General features: G+C 38.8%; 2 protein-coding genes across 3 annotated transcripts in view; one reads left to right on the forward strand and one right to left on the reverse strand.

Moving 5' to 3' along the window:
- Positions 1 to 2,554, forward strand: part of npffr1l2 (neuropeptide FF receptor 1 like 2) — a 38,522-nt gene extending 35,968 nt beyond the window's left edge. The window contains exons 3-4 of the mRNA XM_034596609.1: positions 1,376 to 1,475; positions 1,552 to 2,554. Coding sequence (XP_034452500.1) covers positions 1,376 to 1,475; positions 1,552 to 2,554 — 1,103 coding nt within the window. The remainder of the gene's footprint in view (positions 1 to 1,375; positions 1,476 to 1,551) is intronic.
- Positions 2,555 to 11,159: 8,605 nt separating this feature from the next.
- Positions 11,160 to 20,701, reverse strand: part of hk2 (hexokinase 2) — a 33,577-nt gene continuing 24,035 nt past the window's right edge. The window contains exons 13-19 of one of the 2 annotated variants that reach the window (XM_034595920.1): positions 20,007 to 20,126; positions 19,403 to 19,498; positions 17,898 to 17,997; positions 16,680 to 16,863; positions 15,354 to 15,509; positions 13,358 to 13,594; positions 11,160 to 12,210 (exon numbers count right to left, since the gene is read on the reverse strand). In XM_034595920.1, coding sequence (XP_034451811.1) covers positions 12,066 to 12,210; positions 13,358 to 13,594; positions 15,354 to 15,509; positions 16,680 to 16,863; positions 17,898 to 17,997; positions 19,403 to 19,498; positions 20,007 to 20,126 — 1,038 coding nt within the window. In that variant the 3' untranslated portion in view covers positions 11,160 to 12,065. The remainder of the gene's footprint in view (positions 12,211 to 13,357; positions 13,595 to 15,353; positions 15,510 to 16,679; positions 16,864 to 17,897; positions 17,998 to 19,402; positions 19,499 to 20,006; positions 20,127 to 20,701) is intronic. The other variant, XM_034595921.1, reaches the window with a different exon arrangement.

The raw sequence follows: 20,701 nt of genomic DNA on the forward strand, positions 1-20,701 counted from the left end.
GTCATCTGGCCCCACAACATATGATAGAATATATATAATAACTAAGTTAACCCAGAATGTTGCATTCAATAATCTGTATTTTCAATAAATCTAATTATACACACGTGGCACCTGGACGTGTGCCCGCAAACAAAGACGGGAAAGTGAACACAACCACTCAACTTCAAACAAATCACATACATCAATATTTCCCCCAAACCCCAGGTTCATACAGTCCCTCAGTTCATCAAACGAAATAGTTTGTCCCTTTTTATAGCCCTAAATCCCCCAAAACGTCCCAAAGCAAAGTTTAAGCAGCTGTGGTGTGGTGAGATTGCCGCAAACAGTAATATACAAATAGTCCACGTTATTCTAACCACCTCTGACCGCCCAGAAAAAGGGTCCGGTCCTCACGGTACTCCCTGAAAGTTTCACCCAGGCAATAATCCAGTTTATTTAGAAATAATCCTTTGTAGGTCCTCAGGTCCGCCGTTTCACCGAACTTCGCTGGTCGCTCACCGGCCCGCACAAACAAAACAACCCTCGTCCAGACGTCACTTCCCCCCATTTATAACATTCGGATATAAAGAAAGAAATATATACACAATAATACATACAATAAACAAATACAGATGGAGATCCAATCCCTTATCCTTATAATTTAAGGCTTCTGACAGATAAATATGCACAGATTATAATATATGCAGGTAACAAGAGCAGATTATCTGTCCTCCCTAACACATTTACTGTGCATATAAAGTGCACTTAGCTGACCTTTACAACTTAAAGTTTTAAAAGCACTGCACTAGTTCCTTAAAGCAGTGGTGGGTGTCCTCGAACCTCTGACACACTTCCAGGGGTCTGGGAAAAGTATCTCCAGATTTGTCCACTATATATTATTATTATTCGTCCATTACATGTATTTTGTTATACATGTCAAAAATCTTTCTAAGACATTTCTCTTGTGTTTTCTCCTTCACATAATTAAGTAGACATGTACGGCTATGTCATATTATAGTAAGGGACATACTGTGTAAGGGGGGGGGGGGGGGGGGGTCCCAGAATATTTTTTATCATGTAGGGGTTCCTTGGCTGTCTTACAGATCATATAGCATACCTGTTATGAGGCAGTGGCTTGTTTATTTATGTGTCGTTTTCTAACCACCACGTTCAATATTTACAATTTTTTTTGCTATTGTAGGTTATTGTAGTTATTTTCCCTCTGCCAACTCCTCAGGGAAATATTAGCTAAATGCTTCCCTATGAGAGCTGTGACAGTAAATAAAAACAACACAGAATTGGCCTGCAAAAATGCTTAAAGTGACTGTAATTTCACTGCATTAGCTTTCATCCTGAGTACCACTCTATTCAGCATTTGTCACTTTTTTTTCAACAGGCTGGCCCTTTTCCAACACCATGTGCAAGATGAGCGGCTTTGTGCAGGGCGTGTCTGTGTCTGCATCAGTTTTTACCCTGGTGGCCATTGCTGTGGAAAGGTTAGTGAGTTCTCAGGCTGATACTTGACATCAGTTAGAATTGTTGCTAAGGTAATGCTTTTTTCATCCATGGCAGGTTTCGCTGTATAGTGTACCCTCTACAACCCAAGCCAACTGTACTTGTAGCCAAGGCCGCCATCGTCTTTATCTGGGTATTGGCAGTGGTGATCATGTGTCCAGCTGCTATGGCACTGACAGTGGAGAAGTTTCCTTTCCACTACTTGGTGTACAATGACGACTTCAACCACATGCTCCCTGTGTACAGCTGCTATGAAAACTTTGACAACCCACTGATGAGAAAGGTCTACACGGCAGTTCTGTTCGCTCACGTCTACCTGGTGCCCCTCACCGTCATCACCCTGATGTACGCAAGCATCGGAGTCAAACTGTGTTCCTCCATGGTTGCAAACAGAGAGCCACAGCTTGACAATGCAGTCCAGGTGGTAGGTAGAAGGGGTGGCCAGCCAATGATATCACAGAAAAAGATCAAGGTGATAAAGATGCTCACCCTGGTGGCGCTGCTGTTCATGCTGTCCTGGTTGCCCCTCTGGACCCTGATGATGATGACAGACTATGCAGGCTTGAACAGGGACCAGCTTGACCTTCTGACCAGCTACATCTTCCCCTTCGCTCACTGGCTGGCTTTCTCCAACTCCAGCATCAACCCCATCATCTATGGCTACTACAATGAAAACTTTAGGAGAGGCTTCCAGGCCGTGTGCAAGTCCAGGCCCTTCTGTTGCTTCATGCAGTGCCAGATGGGGAGGAGGGTCTCCAGGTGGGACAGGAAAGGAAGGTCTGGGCTGGCACCCTGTGGGGGCCTGGACTTCAGAGATGCCAATAGCAATCACAACCAGCTCGTGTTGGGGCAGAGAAATCGAGTCCATAATGACAACAAGCTGAATGACACAGCAGAGGTGAACAGGAGTGCAAGAGGGCAGTGTGAGATGGTCCAGTCAGAGAGAAGTCTTTCAAATCGAGGATTAGAAATGGTACCTTTACCCAAGAAAGGCAGTAATGAAGAGTCAGAGAGGGTCAGTTCACTGGCAGTGACAGTGTATCACGCGTGGGAAAACTAAAGTCACACCGCTAAACAAAAAAAAACTAAAATGAACAAAACAATGTTATGTTGTAGAGGCAACTATAAATTATGTGATATCACTGGTTGAAATTATGGCAACAAATCACAATCGTAGTTCAAGGCAGTGCATCAACTTTAACGTGAACACTTACTAATAATAATTACTAATTCCCTTGCTCTGCCAATCTGGAACATCTTAAATGGCTTCACGAGAGGTGCCACTATGTCCATTAAGGTTATGGTCGTCTGGCCCAATATTTCTAAAGGTTAGCACAACATTTTATTCACCCTTACCACTGTCGGCTTTCAAGTACAGTCCAAAGAGGGCACTGAAATACAAGCCTCGTGAAACTACGAAAATCCAACACTTGATTTGTTAGTATGTTAAAGCTAAGAGCTTCAAGTGCCAAGTTCAGTTTGAGAAAGCTACAAATCTGCAACTTAAATGCATTAACATAAATGAAGGCCCTCATTACTGCTCTCCTCTACCTGTTAGCAAAATGAGTGAACAGGCCAAAGGAACCTTTTTAAAGGTCAAACCATTGTAGAGTTTAACAAGTGTTCTACAATAATCCAGCCTGTATTCAGGCTGACTACTACAACATAAATGTACTTGGTATCTTTTTCGCTGATTTTATTTATTTATTATATTTGATTTGCATCACATTTTACTGCACCACAAGATGAATGGACCCTGGATGATCTTTGGAGGACTATGTATAATTTCCTGCAATTTGTTCAGCACACTACTAAACATGGTGTGTGTTCATTCTGTAACATGGAGTTGCCAGTTCACACAACAAGATTTATAGCCAGGAGTTTTGGAAGTAGCTACAAAAGCCCCAGATTGGATGGGGTGAATGTAGTGGTGGCATGTGTCCTTACTTTTGTGTATTGCTTTTATTTGAAGTATAGAAATGAATGTAAGCAGTAGGCTAAGTTTGAACCCTATGAAGTAAAAAATGTATGTGTGTTATCATCAAATATGAAGTTATTTTAACAGTTATTAAATTGTTAATGGCAAAGTCAAAAGTGAATTACCAGGATTTGCAATTCCAATACTACAGAGCCCCTGAATTTTTTTTATCTCGTGCACACAAGTTATAATCTTGTGGGAACAAGTTATGTCGAAAGATGTTTGTGTTTAAACCACTCAGATGCACACAGCCACCAGATTTGTACCATAGTATGAAGAAAACTCAGCTGAACTTATTATCACCCGGGAATACTATCTAATGAAATTGTTCCTGCACAGAGACACAGGATTATCCGGATTCATTTGCACCCCATACTCAAGGACGAAAAGCTCAGCCGACGATAGGACTATGTTTCATTCATAATACTTGAGCATAAACCATAACAATCATTACAAAATGCTCTGAATGGTGACCTCAGTCTGCAGTTATGAGTGCAACCAAAACATACGTCTACAAACGTCTTTGTCTATCCATGACCTCACCTTATTCAGCCTTTCTCTTCATACCAAAAGGTTAATTGGCCCTAAAGTATTTAGATGATACCATTTCACAGACATGTAATTTGTTATTATTTCCACCATGCTGTCTTTACCACTCTTGCAGCTACATTACAACTATCTACCTCCGTTACTATTGTACAGGTAGATTGGTAATGGAACTGTAAAAAACAATCATATAGTTAATACTTCTATAGCAAAATAATAATAAAAACTGTAATATTACACGTCAAGCTTTTACTGAAAAACTGTGCCTTCAAACAATAACACGTACCTCCACAACATTGCAAATGGACAACCACATAACTAATAGTCAAATACCTCAATATCCAGCAGTCTATACCCTCCGCCTTGATGACTGATTTATCAAAATCACAGACACTTAAGTACTCAAGTCGTCCGGTGCGTAAGTAAGACAAAGCAAAACTTAATTTATCAATCCCAAAGTGATGAGCTACAACCTCAGTACTCTCTCTTCATATTAAATCAAACAAAAAATGTGACATTCAGTAAAGTGTTACGGCTGAAGAGCGTTCATCCTCAAGAGCTTGTCTTTGCAAACTCACCCAGTTTAGCTGCATGTTTCCAGCTGTAATGATGCCCTATACTGGGCTTGATCAGCACTGTGAGTGTGTTCTGTAAACCAGACACACTGGCTTTTTAACTTTTAATTCATCAAAAAAAAAAAAATGTGTCCATTACTACTGAAAAGAGTCTTGACAAATAATTCAGCAAATACCTCTCCTTTTATTACATTTTCATTTAGCTGACGCTTTTATCCAAAGCGACTTACAATTAGTGCATTCAACAATGAGGATACAAACCCACAACAACAAGAATCAAGCAAGTATAATTTTCTTCAAGAAAAAATGTCTTGACAGCCGCCAATGATGGTTTTCAGCAATTACACTTTCACATGTAACAGCCACGTGTTGCTTTTCTTTAGCCTGCCCTGGCTGTGACCTGACAGCCATACAGCCAGAAGGGATCACCACAAAGGACACGTCAGTCTAATCTATGTTATTTTCTTTTGTCAAAAAAAATGCCACCAGAATCTTTTTGCGTTTATGACTAGTATCACTGGCTGGAGGTTCCCCAGCCCTGGTTTGAAAGTCTCCAGGTGGACGTTTATTGTGTTGCACGCTGTTGTTCACATTAAGTGTTCAAAAGCTGCTTACTGTCTCACCTTCACCCAACTACTAGGTTGGTATACATGTTGAATTGAACAGAAAGTTTCATTTAGTTGTGGAACTCTCACTGTGAAAGAAGTTTGTCCGTTTATATAAGAATAGACGGTGAGACAATCCAGCCTTAATAAGATAGACTCAACCGCTACAGGTTGACACACTCTTCAATGTTCGGAATAGGGTTGAAGGTTTTCTCAAGAATGTAAAATAATCACTGTAGAAATACAGTAAAAATCACAGTTTTTGCAAAAGTTAACAGATCAAGTTGCACTATTCAGTAAGTAAAACCATTTGCTTTCAGCATTAAAAACAATTCTAAGGGCAAGGCCATTGATGCTTTGATTTTGACAATGTCTTTTACATACCTCTGTCTTGTGAGTCACATTTTTGCCAACTATTGGATGTTTCGGATTATTAATATTAGAATATGTGATAATATTTTCAGGATAAGAACAATACTCAAGAACATTGTGTTTGAATTGGAAGAAAGACAATGAGGACCATTTGGGAACTCAATGTGCCTGATAAAACACCTGCATAGTTTATGATTAAAGAACACACATAGGGAGTTGGCATGGCGACTGTTCCCCTGGAAATATGTCAGTCGTAATGTAGTCTCAGGTGTTATGTCTGCAGCACTGTGCCAGTTGGCAGACAGGCGGTGAACTTACTATCTCAATACATTCACTACACATTCAAAAACACTGTGGAGGGACACAGGTGTTCACTTGGCTGAAATAAAGTGTTCTAAAAAGCCATACGTTATTGAAAATAAAGCATGCTTAACTTATAGAAAATCAATTCTTATTTTTCCTATTAACAATATTATTAGTGTTTTCTTGTTTTCTGTTCAAGAGTTAGTAACTGTCTGCTCCAAATCTTTTGTTGTCTTGAGATATAGACCATATTTACACAGCAGCCATTTACCTCTGCAATCACGCTACTGAGAAGCTCAGGTTTATAAGTCAAACAAAAACTTCAGAACGGTATTTGAGCTCCTCACCCTGAGCATGATGTCAGGAAAATGGCCGCCATGTCAATATGGGCTACTGTGTTATTGTATATATAAGAAGAGTTTTATTTATGACTGTGATGTAAACAAAAGTATTTTAATAAAAAACTGATGAGAATATACTTAGAACAAAGCTAGTCTACAAGTAAATACAGTGCAGTGTTTGTATGCGAGTAAAAAAGTTGCTATCATTCAAAAGACCTAAAGCACAATTCTGAGTTATATATCCACAAACATACAGAATCTGCGTTGTACAGATACATCTACAAGCGCCACAACCAAAGAGCTGGAGGTGACAACAGAAGGATTTCTTTCACATGAATGTTAAAGTGGGAATCTTTGGTGGTGTGTTCTGGTGCCATCTTTATTGCTAAGCAGTCTCTGGTGTGGTGTAACTTGAACGTGTCAATCTTGTCCTTGATATCACTATCACTAGTGTGTAGTTCTGTCCTGTTCGGTAAAGCCCAATGCTTGTTTGCTGTTGTAATCACTTGAATGTGTTGATGTCACAAGCAGATGCTCCACATTATTGTCAGTGAAAGAATTCTGTGGTGACACCTCAGGAGAACCATGTTGCTACTGTATGTTTGTGGCTTGCAATGATAAAATTGTCCTGAATGTTGTCCTTTAAGCTTTTGACCCAGTGATTGTTTCTATTCATGTACTACAATTTGACTCATATCAGCTGTTAAAGATAAGTATATTATTGAATTGAAGATTTTTTTTTTTTCTTATCTTCATCTTCAACTTTTATTATATTGAAATATGGGACTATGAGAAATTTGCATGGAAGAAGGAAAACTCTGCTCAGATGAGCCGTAACCTCAAAGCAAGATTGATGGAAGATGATTTTTAAACTGTGACTCCAACAGCTCCTTGGCGTTCACGAGTCGCCCTGCCAGGGTAGCCATTAGTGGAAAAATGCTGCCGAAGTGGATTATCCATGACGTAAATTATTAACTCTGATAGATGTAATAAATGACGAGCAGCACATAGAATTCCATGTGGCAGTGTGCTGGATCAATGTTAGTGGAGCTGTGATATCTGTGATAGTCAATCCAGTAGATGGGGAGGTATTTCAGTTTTATGTCATCCTCCGCTCAAATGATGTGTGATTGTACTTCAGGTGTAAGTGACAAGTATAGGTGACAGATGTGTCACCCGTACCTGTCACTTTCACTGAAAAGATATTTCAAACTGGATTCTTTCTTAGCTGCATTTGTGGTGGGTGATATGGCCAAAAATGTTATGAAGATTCAAATCTACTTATCACAATAAATGAGAAATTTAGAATTTCAAGTGATTTTTGCTCCTGAGGGAAGGTTGCGCTTTTAAACTCTTCTTCATAGTAAAAGAATGAGCGGCAAATCATTAAAAACAAATATGTGGTTACATAATGCACTAGCAATATATATATATATATATATATATATATATGTGTGTGTGTTTTGCAAAGGATGAAGTGATCTATAACATGTTTTCATTTGTAATGTGTCCATTATCTGCAGTGTATGTTTTCTTTCTGTTGTGGGATGTTACCAATAAATGTTTCACCTATAGGCGCATGTGTTTCTGTGTTATATTAACATACTGAGGCAGTGCACGGGCCTGTAGTACGAAGCAGGATTTGTGCTTATCAGGTTTAGTTTCAAGTCCCGCGAAGCTCGTTTACTTCGTAACGGGGTAAATCCCCATGGTAACTTATGCTGAACGGCTAACCTGGTCCGGAGCAGGTTAAATTGGAGTTAAGAGATCAACCTGTTTAAAAGTGCTGCCCACTGACCAATCAATTCCTTTGAAACATGACCACCGTTATTAGAGGATCCCGTGGAGCTGGGAATGGATGGTTATTGTTAGAGTCTCTGAGGAGGACCAAGGTCTTCAGAGACCCACAAAACCATTTGAGCTACTCTGATGAGTATCTTAATGAAAGATATAGATTCTCATCAGAGGGAATGATAAACCTTTGTCAACTGCTGGAGCCGAACATAACCAACCTGACAAGTAGGAGCAATGTGTTCACAGAACCACAGACTGTCTGCATTGATCTACGCTTCTTTACTTGTGGGAGTTACTAACATTGATGTACTGGGTGTGTTAGCGGCGGGATTACCAGACATAGATTATACTTTTATTCTTCCCTTTAAGTAAGTTTAGCCTATGAAATTGAATATTTATCTGTAATTGGGATAGATAGTTTACAGATTGACACTTCTATTTACATTTAAACGACAGGTGGGCTCTCTAATTGGTGAACCACTCCTGTGTCTGAAATGACACCTAAACCAGAGGCTTCCTGATCAGCTGTTAACGCCACTGTATCCATGGTAACAATTGCCAAGGTTCTGATGTACAGTTTCGAGAATAACACATGTGCAAATACTGATGGAGGAAATGAACTAAATATTTAATATCAAACTCATTTTATCCTTGAACATCTCAATTTCCATTTCAAACTGAAGCAGGTAGCCGTAAAGTTAGTGTCCTCTTGCACAATACTTCCAACTATCTTGTGTAATGTACCAGTTATATTATTCCATATCTATGCCTCCTATTGTAGCTATCTATTTTTTATTCATACCATAATGTCTACTATTGTGAATTTATATTGTGATATAGTTACACTATATATAGTATACTATTCAGTATACTACTCTGAAATTACACACAATTTATGTATTATCTCATCATATTCGTATTGCATAACATAAAACAGTCTATATATGCATATTATATGTTTACATTTATTTGAGTATCTCCTTACACATAATACACAAATACGGTATACATCCTGCAATCATCCTGTGCCACTACACTTTACGCAAGTATATCTTTTCTCTACAAATAATATTTATCCCTAGGTGTATAATATTTACATATTCTCAACATTTTTATTTAATTCATTTTTTTATTTTCTATTTTATTAAATGTAATACTTTCACATGTTCCCTTCTCTACCTCGTATTGACTACCTGCTGCTGTGACATTTTTGAATTTCATGGGATCAAGAAAGTTTATATTTTCATATCTTACCGCATCTGAATCTCATCCTATTGTAAATGATCTTATCCTATGTTCTTATCCAATCTTATTTTATCTTAAAGGGAATATTTAGAAATGTTGAATTCATGTGCTGTAATGAGTCGGATACTAAAAGTGAGGAACCAGCTGATAGACCAAACCACCTTTGTAAACAAGACTGGAGCAGGATATTCCACAGTGGTAGGTTTTTGTTTTGTTGCTGTTACATTGCATATGTTGTAATATAATTGTGTAATCTGACCATGTCATGGTAAAAAGCTATTCACACAAGGTGTTTCAGGTGCAGTGCTTTCTGTGGGAAGGAAGAAAAACCCAACAAGCTTAACATGGGCACTTTAAAATCTACCTTTCATGTAATTAAGTAGTGTAACCAACAGAGTGACATTAATGATGTGTTTGATGTCATGTTTCTGTATTTTAGGAGGCGGGGGATGTTCATTATGGTTTGATGCAGGACCCTTTTACCGGGGGCCCTTTGAACAATCCTGCAGATTAGAAAACCTCACAAGCAGTGAAGTTGCAGATTGCCCTGACTTCTCCCTTTCCAAGAGTGAAGGAGAACCTAGAGGCCTTCCGGTGAATTTAAAAAGGTTTAAGCTCTATTTGATTTTCCATAGTGGGTGACCAGACTCCGTGGGGAACTGTGTACCTATAAAGGGCTCAGAGGAAGATAAGGAAAACCCAATGGTTTTCAGTGTCAGGTGAATATACACTAATTTAAAACATGATCATGAATATTCCATTCCATTTCTGCTGATGACACTCAATGAATCCTACACACTAGACCTTTAATACGTTTAGTATTTGAGCTCTGGCATGAAACAACCTCAAAGAGCCTGATGCCACAGGTATTACCCTGATTACTTATTTAGCTGATTTATTCCTTAATTTCCTGCCTGTTTGTTGGCTGATACATCATTTGAAATCCACAATAGCAGTTGAAACTATGCAGTGTGGGAACATGGAACATCTACAACATCTGTTTCATCTCAAACTATAGAAACATCTTGGACATTTATGACATCTGCTCTTTGTGTGGCAGATGCAATTCAGAGGACTGAACGGTCTATTATAGAGGTCTGCATACTGGAACGATAATAATGCTGTTTGAATCTACAGTAACACTAATTAAGCTAACTAAGCTGTATTTTCTAAATCCACAACTCGCAATCTGCTGTGAGCTGCTCTGAATGAGTTCATATTGCTCTGTGAATATATGTTGTTTCTAGGCAGCAAAAAGCAAAGACAGGTTTTTGTTTGAATGAGAATGAACTCTTAATAAAGAGGAATAAACATAATAGTGTAATCAGTGGGAACATGTTAGATTGGACACTTATGAACCGAGTGGTTTAAGTGACTTTCATAGTAGCTTACTTCAGTAACTTAATGTTTGTTTAATGTTTCTCTCTACTGGATACAATGGATGCATCACATGTCCACATTTCTCAGCTCAGTACAAAGATGCGTAAGTTATATTTTAAATACAGGAAAATGAAATTAAAAAGAAATCACCCTACATAAACATCTTTGTCTGAGATAAAGTCTGTATGACTTCTGGTAAGATCTCTTTGTTCCAGATGCTGGCACTATTTTTTTAGTGAAAGCAGTTCCACAGTGAATGTCCCTGAACCTGTGTCAAGAGAGGAAAAAGTGACTGCATAGACCGTCAACTCTTAAAAGTCTGTCTGTTGTAGCAGCAGAACTGAATGGAGACAATCTTTCATCATCTCAATATTTAGATGAAAATGCTGTTGTCTCTGGAACTTTTCCCCCCTGAATAGATAGTTTGTCCTTTTAGAAGCAAAAAATTAATAAAGTTTCAGAGCACAGGGAAGATTTTAAGAAAAACAAAACGTTTGGTTTGGGGATACAGAATCAGTATGGTAGTAGTGCACAAGTCAAAAAGCATTTATTTCATAAAGAGAATTTTGTGATTAATGGTATTTCAGGTAAACAACAAATGCTCATCAATCTACTTCACTCTGATTCAGTAATATTGTAAAATTTCTCTCTAAAGCAACAGAGCAGAACAGACATTTTTTGGTCTTTGTACAATGTACCAGCTAAAAGGTGGTAATTCATGAAATTCAAAAGAGAAAAAATAAATAAACATGTCTAAAAGTACGGAGACAAATTGCTCTTCAAAAGCTCGTGGTAGACATTTGACTACATGCTAAGAGACAGCACTGGGCTATGCACAGAGGTTTGAGACATGTGCTAGAACTGAATAACATATGACTAAGCTTTGGTTCCAGTTATGTCTCAGTCAGTCCTGGTCAATCTAACGTGTTTCTTATCAATGGGAGAGGCTCAACTCAAACTGAAGTGACAAGCGATGTAACATTAAGAATACAAAGAAATCTGAATGCAAAATATAGTTTTAGGATTGAATCTGCTTCCTGGTTCGGCTATAGCGTAACTACTCACCATTTCTTTCCAGCTTGTTGTATTTTCTTTACTTTTCTTTTCATCATGGAGCACTTTGTAATGTTCATAGAGTCAACACAGATCACAGACGTCATAAACAAGAAAAAGAATGATCAGATTGTAACAGACATATTTAATAGAAGGTGCCACTCGTCTAACATCAGCTGACCTCTTAGTGTCAGCTCACACCATAAATATGTTCAAGCCCATTCTCACAGATGCATGTGAACCCCCACACACAATCAAATAAATTCAAATTAAACATTTAGGAACAACAGAAGAAAACTCTAGTTTTGTATGAATGTAACTATGTAGCACAGAAATCAGTCGCAGTACGATTCCACCAGACCACTAACGTCTTGGTTATTTAATGGTGACCTTCACTATTGACCCTACAGGCCACAGCTGTGATCAGCGCTGCTCCCTTCCCGCTTCCGTCCTCTGACTTGTGGAAAGTCACCTGACACTGCGGAGCCAAATCCTGCAACGTCTCTTGCATGACACTGGAGAAACTTCAGGAGAAATGAGAGCGAAAAAGAGAAGAAACATGAGTTACATGAAAATCTCCCTCGGTGCTCAGATGTTGATTTTTATTTAACACTGGATAAATATGACATAGCTGTTCCAAGTCCTGAAACACTTGAGTTATGCTGCTATAGGCCGAGATTGCAGGGGGAACTCCCATCTTGCACTGAGCCTCTCTCTCTCTCTCTCTCTCTCTCTCTCTCTCTCTCTCTCTCTCTCTCTCTCTCTCTCTCTCTCTCTCTCTCTCTCTCTACTTAGAGATCCCATACGTTACACCTTTTTTACAAAGTTTATATAGATCTCTGAGTTCCCCTTAACATGTTTCTGTCCACTGTCTCTTTATCATCGGGAGCAGTTTGGCTGCATAAACAACACTGTAAACTGTGAAATAGTTATGATATATTTTCCTTTTATCGGAAGGCATCCCTTTGAGCAGGGGTGCCTTTAAAATCAGCTTCCTTTGTGGAACCATATTCTTTATATGACTGTGACTTTATACTGTAATATAATATATTATATACTACTGTTGAATGTAAATGTGTCAGCATCATTGTTCTTCAGCCAGTTTTCAGTGTTTCTATGGTGTTCTACATCTAAACATAACATGGTACCTGTTGCACATTGCCATTACAATATGCATTTGAAACTTTGCACAGGTTACTGCTTATCCACATCCACGCTATCTGGTTTTTGGATATGTGCTTCTGTGGAAACTGTGCAACATTGTGTTTAATTGCATGTTACATTAGTCAGATACCATGGCTTTTACCTTTTGCTATTCATGGTAGGTTAAAAGACGACTGCAGGAGTTGGAAGAGGAGTTGTCATGTATGATCAACCAAGGGCTGGACCCCAGATAGTGTGAATACCAAACATTGGAAACTGGCTAGGCCTGAAACCTAGCTCCAGGAGTGTCAATCAACCTGGAGGCCCATATGGGGCTCGAAATCTAAATGGATCATTTGAGCACACGCTTTTCAGAAAGGTGGAGCTGGCAAAAGAGAGAGAGAGTGTGTTTTTCTAACTTTTGGGGAGACAGTTTTTTTTACATTTAAAAACCATTAAAAAGTGTATTTTGCATAATATGGCCCCATTCAAATTGTTATAGTTTGTTTGAACATAATTGCTACTTACTGAGGGTGTGTCTTATAAAGGGTGCCATCCACTCCCACGGTGATGGAGAGCTGATTCAAGTTGCGGTTCTGTCGTATCTTATCGACCACAGCGGCTAAACCAGCACCACAGAGTTGAGCCGCACGCCGCGCCACCACACTACACACCTCCTTCACCACTACGCTGTCGTCACATGTGGAGCTGGTGAGACCCAGGTGCTGCAGAATTGAGCGGACCTGTCGCATTGCCAGACGGTCTCTTTGGGGTCAGAGAAAATAACAGGTGTTATACATGTGAAAGAGATGTGCTACTTCCAGCACCAGCTAACATGACAGTGACTACATCCATTCTACGAACTTTTGGAATGAAAAGAATTGAAAGATGATCTCTGTTCAAACTGTGAGTGGATCTGTATCAGTTTTAATCCCCATTCATACTAACACACCTGAAAATGCATATCACGTGATCACAAAACGTATACTGGGCATGTACGTGTTAGTGTAAACATTTAGGCATGAATGGGCCAGAGTACACAGGAAACATTTGGTTATTAGTTGCAAAATTGTCACAGATTGCCCAAAGAATATCTCATCTCCTACCATATGCGCCGATATATGCATCTGCCAGTGGGTGCTCAAAACAGTTGCATACCCCAACTCAACCCAACCGAGATAAACACTCAGCAAAAACACTAGCCCGAATTTGAAAAAGCCAAAGTTTCACTTGCTCATTGCACAGAACATTGGCACTCAGCACTTCATCCATACGCAAATACATAGAGCACCTCCAGCTGCACCAGCGGGGTAATCAGTACAGACTATTAGCTGATTACTCCCCACTGCTGAGGGGAGACTGACACATGGAGAGGAGAAAGAACTGAGCTGAGCTGAGCTGCTACTTCACATGAAAAGGTTCATGTCGGGTATTATATGTTTGTGTATTTTGGAATATATGTTAATAAAGGAAGGTGGGCAGTGATTCTCGTCTGACTGTTGTTGGGAGACACCTGGGCAAGAGACTTTAACACTCGTAAATTCAGATTCATGCTGATCATGTAAAAACTGCTTAAAAGAGGAAGACTTTTTTATTTGTTTCAAGTTTTCATGCGTCAGAGTTAACATGACTCTGCTGTAGACTAGCAACAGTGATGTTGTTGTTGTTTTTTTGTACTTCTCAATCATCACTGCAGCTCAGATAAAAGTCAGGTAAGTTTGTAGATAAAAGAAAATCTTTTTATCAACTCAATCAGATCATAGTTGGAAATTAATAGTATCACAATACCAAATGTCTGTAAAATGCAAGTTTGAAAAGTTTACTAAAATATTCCCAACATGCTGACAAATGTGTCATACAGTAAGATATCATTAGTAGAAAGTAAGTGTAACTCATATTCTGCAAAGACTCAATACACAATAAAGGGAGGATTAGGGATTATATAGCAGAGAACACTACACCTGAGATCTCTATGTTTTGTTAGAGCAAAAAGCTGTTAGAGCTGAAGCACAGCTGGATAGTAATGACAACTGTGTTGTGTCCCACACACACTGTGGACAACAGAAAAGTCAGACCGATGCTGAGGGTGAAGGTGAATAAGGTGTCGTTATGATTGACCTAGAACATCTATATTGTTTGTGTTCTGTGTGGGGAAACTTTCGACTCTTGTGATAAAAGAAAGTAATCAGACTGTAAAAAGTGTACCGTGACCAAAAGGCAGGGTCTTGGCCTGGTTAGAAAAGAATGATTCTCTTGTCCCACGCTTTTCAAACACCAATGATAGGGTGATGGATGGCACAGGATAAAGAGCTAGTTCACCAAAAAAATGAAAAATTCACTCTATTCACCACAATGGGTGAATTGTTTGAGTCCACAAAACACTTTTAAAGTTTCAAGGGTAAACACTGTTGCAGCCAAATCCAATACAATTAAAGTAACTGGGGATCGATTCTTCAAATGTAAAAAAACAACAGCAAAAAAAGGGAGGAGAGACAGTGAAGGTAGAAGAGTCTGTAACACACACCTTTCAATCTGTGACAGGAACTTTGTCTCGAAGATGCCCCGGGTCTTGAGTTGCTCAGACAGTTGGCCTCTGAACAACAGACCCTTCTCAGTAAAATCCATTAACACGTTCCTCACTATCTCCCCCAGGTACATGCCACTGATCATCTTCTCATACCTGCCAGAGGAAAACACACAAACTCAAAACTTTCCACAGCCACACACTAATAGAGGAAAAAAAAGACAGAATTTAGGTCTTGGTGATAAAACAATATCAATAATTATTATATACATAAGTTTCATCAATAGCAATATAACAAAAGTCCTAGATCAATATATTGCTAATGCATTGTGTAAGCAAAGTTAGAAGGTATAACACATAGTTGATCTACCTCAAGGTTTTGCTGTTAATCAAGTACTTGTCTTTCTCTGCTCATTAAGAGGAGTTTTAAACCAGAACCTTCACTCTGAGAAAAATTCTGTCTAAAAAAAACCCACAATGATTATTTGAATTTTTATAATATCAATATTGACTGATATGAAAATGTTTATCTTGAGGTCATTTTTGGCCATATCGACCAGCCCTAACAGGAATAAAAATCCAAAGAAATCTTTACACGCAGCAAAGTTGTTAGACACGTGGGTTTAACTTGAGTAAATTATCAGGATGTGTGACGGGGGCTGGAATCAATAATACCAAACGGTATCAGCCCCTCTCATCAATGTATTCCCCAACCTCTGATAGGGACAACAGACATTCTACACAAGATGCTTTCAAAAATAAAAATATAATGTGTCAAGTCAACAAAAGACAAACTAGAAATACTTAAATGTAGACATTTAAACGTCAACCACAAAATGTGTTACTGAAATTATTTTCCACATCTCAGATAGAGGCTGCATGTCCTTAGTCTGTTCGGTCATGACCTCTAACTTATACACAGACATACACTGACCCCGATCTGACCCAATAAAGAAAAACACAGTTTCTCATCTCGGGGGCTGACATAAAGTCAGTGAGTGTTAAAGTAATCATTATTTGTAGTTGGATACCAAATTGTTCAAAAGAGCTACACCTCAACCAACTACATGATAGAGTAATACCCTGCTTTTACATTAGTATATGTATTATTATACAAAATGATAATCCAATGATGTAATACACAATAATAACAGTTACAGGGCACATCTTCATAATAAACTTTTATGATACTGCTCACAAGCTCACCACTGCTCACATGTAAATTAAAATGTTTAACCTTATATAACCTGCTGTTTTCATTGAGACTGCATTTTATAGAAACATATTACAGTAGATTTCCTTTATCAGAAATAACCCATCCCTTACCTCTGTTTACCCGGATTGTTGGAGCACTCGTCGACAATACGATCAAACTGGGTGCAGAAGTCATCAAGTTCACCACTGTCACCAAATGCTCCCCACTCCATGTTGACACACATACGACCTACATCACCATCCACCAATTCAATGTTGTGCATTTCCTCCATGTAGCAGGTGTTGGTGCCAGTGCCTATGTGGACATATATTACAAGAACTGTCATGCAACGTAAAACAGTCATTTCTTAAAGAGCTTTCTTCCAGAGAGAAAACGTGAATTTAAAAGATAAAAGACCCCTTAGTGTTAGCTTAAAGTACAATAAGGTCACTGGGACCTTTACCTTTGAATACTGAAATGTAATCCCTCTATCTTTGAGTCCAAGAGACAACTGATCAAATGTTGAAGAAATTCCCTCAAGTCGGTGTTGAGATACCACATTCAAGAGGCCAAAAACATGGTTTTTGGGGCCACTGTGACTTTCACTCTAGTCAGTTTATCCGAGTCCAATTGAACATTTGTGCCAAACTTGAAGAAATTCCCTTGAGATGTTCATGAGATGTGTTTGAGAGGTCAAGTGACCTTGACCTTTGACCACTAAATACTAATTCCGTCATCCATGAGTTAATGTGAATTTGCCCGATGTAATAAAATTCCCAATGGGCAGTCCTGATGTATCACATTAACAGGAACGTGAGATCACTGTGACCTAGATCTTTGATCTCCAGGCACCCAAATCGAATCAGTCCAAGTGAACATTTGATCCAAATTTAAAGACATCACTTCAAGCTGATCTTAAGATATCATGTTCAAGATAAACACAACATACTTAGTGAGGCTACTGTGAACTTTAGGTTTGAACTTTGTCTACCAAAATGAAATCCATGTTCAAGTTAATGTTTGTGCCAAATGTGAAAGGATTCCCTCAAGGTGTTGGGGAGATATCACATTCTCGAGGCTAAAAATGTTCTTTGTGAGGTCCCAGTGACCTTGATCTTTTAACACCAAATTCTATTCAGTTCATCCTTGAGTTTGAGTGAATATTCGTACCAAATTTGAAGAAATTCTCTTAAGGCATTCTTGAGATATTGCGTTGACGAAAATGGATTGACAACCCAAAAACATAATGCCTCCGGCCACCGGCTGCCGTCGGTACGGAGGCATAAAAATGGCAGAAAGAGTTAGAGAGATAGACTTCCAGAGAGGAAAGTGGGGGATAGAAGACTTACCTACGATGAGTCCCACCTCACATTTGGGGTCCTCATAGCCACAGGTCATCATGGTTCCCACTGTGTCATTAACCACCGCCACAAAGTTCAAGTCAAATTCCTGGAGGCAGTGACAACAAATTAATTTACAACCCTCAGTTCTGTTACAAACAAATTAACAACACCAGAGCTATGTGGTTGTGGGCGGGTGTATTGTAGTTAATGGTATCTGATGGAACTTCTAATTTAGAGCTGGACACATTTTAATGAAATAAGAGCTTGGTTACTCTTACAGTCTTCAAACAATATAAAACCAGGTCGGAATTATGTCATCATGATGTTACTATAATATGTGACAGGGATCACAATGGATTTCCCCTTCCACATCAGTTTTATATAAATGCACTGCTCAAAAAGTTAAGGGAACACTTAAATCACACATCAGATCTTGATGAATGAATTATTCAAGCGGAAAATCTTTACTGATGTAAATTGGATAATTTGTTGACAACAAAATGATGTAACAACAGTCAATGGAAACCAAAATCATGAGGGCTGGATTCAAAACCACACCGAAATTCAAAGTTAAACATTTTTAATCACATGCTGATCCAACTTGCGCGAATTTCATCGCAGCAACTCATAATGTGACTCAGTAGCGTGTATGGCCACCATTTTTCTGGGCATGCTCCTGATGAGTCGGTGGATGGTGTCCTGGGGGATCTCCTCCCAGACCTGGATCTGGTGACGGTACTTTGCGGTGTCGGATACACCGATACATAACGTCCTATAGGTGCTCAATTGGATTTACAGTAGGTCAGGGGGAACAAGAGGAACAGTCAATGGATGTGCCATCCTGGAGAAGCTGGACTATCTGTGCAACCTGATTGGGCTGCAGGTATAGCCTAATGCTACCAGTAGTGACAAGGACACTAGCAGAAGAATCAGTCAGGAAGGACAAGGAGAGAGCAATTGTCTGTGGCCACCACATGCAAAACTATTCCCTTTTGGGGGTTGTCTTGCTTTTGCCTCTCCATTGCACCTGTTGTTATTTTCATTTGCACCACAGCAGATGAAATTGATTCACAATCACTTGTGCTTCCTAAATTGACAGATTGATATCCCTGACATTTTTTTTAGTAGTTTATATGCATCAAGATGTGGAAGGTGAAATCTGATGTAATCCCTGTGGTAGTAGGACATAAGGGGCTGTGAGTGGAGTGTGTTTATATATGGACACTCTCTCTCTCTCTCTCTCTCTCTCTTTACATTACAAATCATTCAGCTGACGCTTTTATCCAAAGCGACTTACAATAAGTGCATTCAACCATGAGGGTACAAACCCAGAACAGCAAGACTCACATTATGAACCAGCAATCCCACTGCAATTTCTCTACGATGTTAGGGTTGTTTGTTACTTGTCGTTGTGTGCATACTTTTTTATTATATTCTTCAACTGTCAACCTTTACAGCCCACATTTATCATAAACGCTCAGAGAATGTATTTGTGTAACGACTGTAGTTACCTGTCGTCTGCGGACGGCATCTTTAAGTAACATAACAACATCTTGTCCCACACAGCCGCTGGCTTTGAAGCCCTTTGTCCACCTCAAAAGAATGCCCTGAAGAAATGACAATGTTGAATGATGGGTGTGGGTGGGTGTGTGTGTGTGTGTAAGAATAAATGCATCCAACTACACTGGAGACATGTGGATGTCTCTGCAACAGTGGTTGTCATTTTGTTTTTAGTTATAGGTTAATAGTTATAAGTAAAGATAAACAAGCCTTGAAAAATAGAATATAACAATAATTAAAATGTAGCAAGTCTGATTAAGAAGTCAAATAAAGAATCAAATAGTCATAGTAATAGTACTAACAAATGAATAATACATAATTTGGTTCATTTAACACAAATAAAAGAAGATTACTTATTTTTTACTAATACTGATGAAAACACTTTACTTCATTGTAAAAATAATTCATTCCATTTACACGTTGGGTAAAAGCCACCACAGGAGAAGAGACAGTATGCAGACAGTTAGAGTTTCTTCCAACTTAATGACATTCATGTGCATATACATACATATGATTGCTAGTTGTACACTCAATGAATATTCAATCCAACCCTACCTGATCCAGTTTGCTTTGATGGCAGGGGAAAGAGAATGTAAATCCCAGAGGTAAGGATGCTCCGCTCATGCCCATGTACTCAAGAAAGTCAGCGATACAGTACACAATGTGGCTGAAAAGCTGATGAACAAAAGAAATAATGTACAAAACCTCATAGAAACATTCGAAGGCTACATTGTACCATCTCTGAGACAAAGTATTGAGCCATTCACATTGTGTAGTGGAGAGAAAATCTTGCTACAACAAATGACTCATTACTCCTGTGAGCTGAGTAGAGCATTGCAAGATATTAGGTATTTTACAACATTTTCATTGATTTCTCAGAGAACATCTTGATGACATAGATCTTTATGAAAATATCCAGGTATGTTTAAGGAACTGATATTTATGAGTTTATCAAATTTGCTGCTGATCCAAATCAATATCCAGATCTAGTGAATTTCAATGTTCATAAGGGGACTGTTGAGCTTTGGCGGAGGTATGTGCTCTCTGAGTGCCATTTTATTCTGGAAATTTACAAGATTATGCCTTTATTATTATTATTATTTCACAATGGTTAAGAAGATGAAAGAAAATCCCTGAATCCTCCCACTGATCCTGATCCATACCGCAAAACATTTTGTGGCACTCAGTAAAGTATTTTTTGTGAAATCCTGCTTTATAAATAAACAAACCTTTGAGGACATAATGAAAAC

The sequence above is a fragment of the Hippoglossus hippoglossus genome, chromosome 9, assembly GCF_009819705.1.
Source record: "Hippoglossus hippoglossus isolate fHipHip1 chromosome 9, fHipHip1.pri, whole genome shotgun sequence".
Lineage (NCBI taxonomy): Eukaryota > Metazoa > Chordata > Actinopteri > Pleuronectiformes > Pleuronectidae > Hippoglossus > Hippoglossus hippoglossus.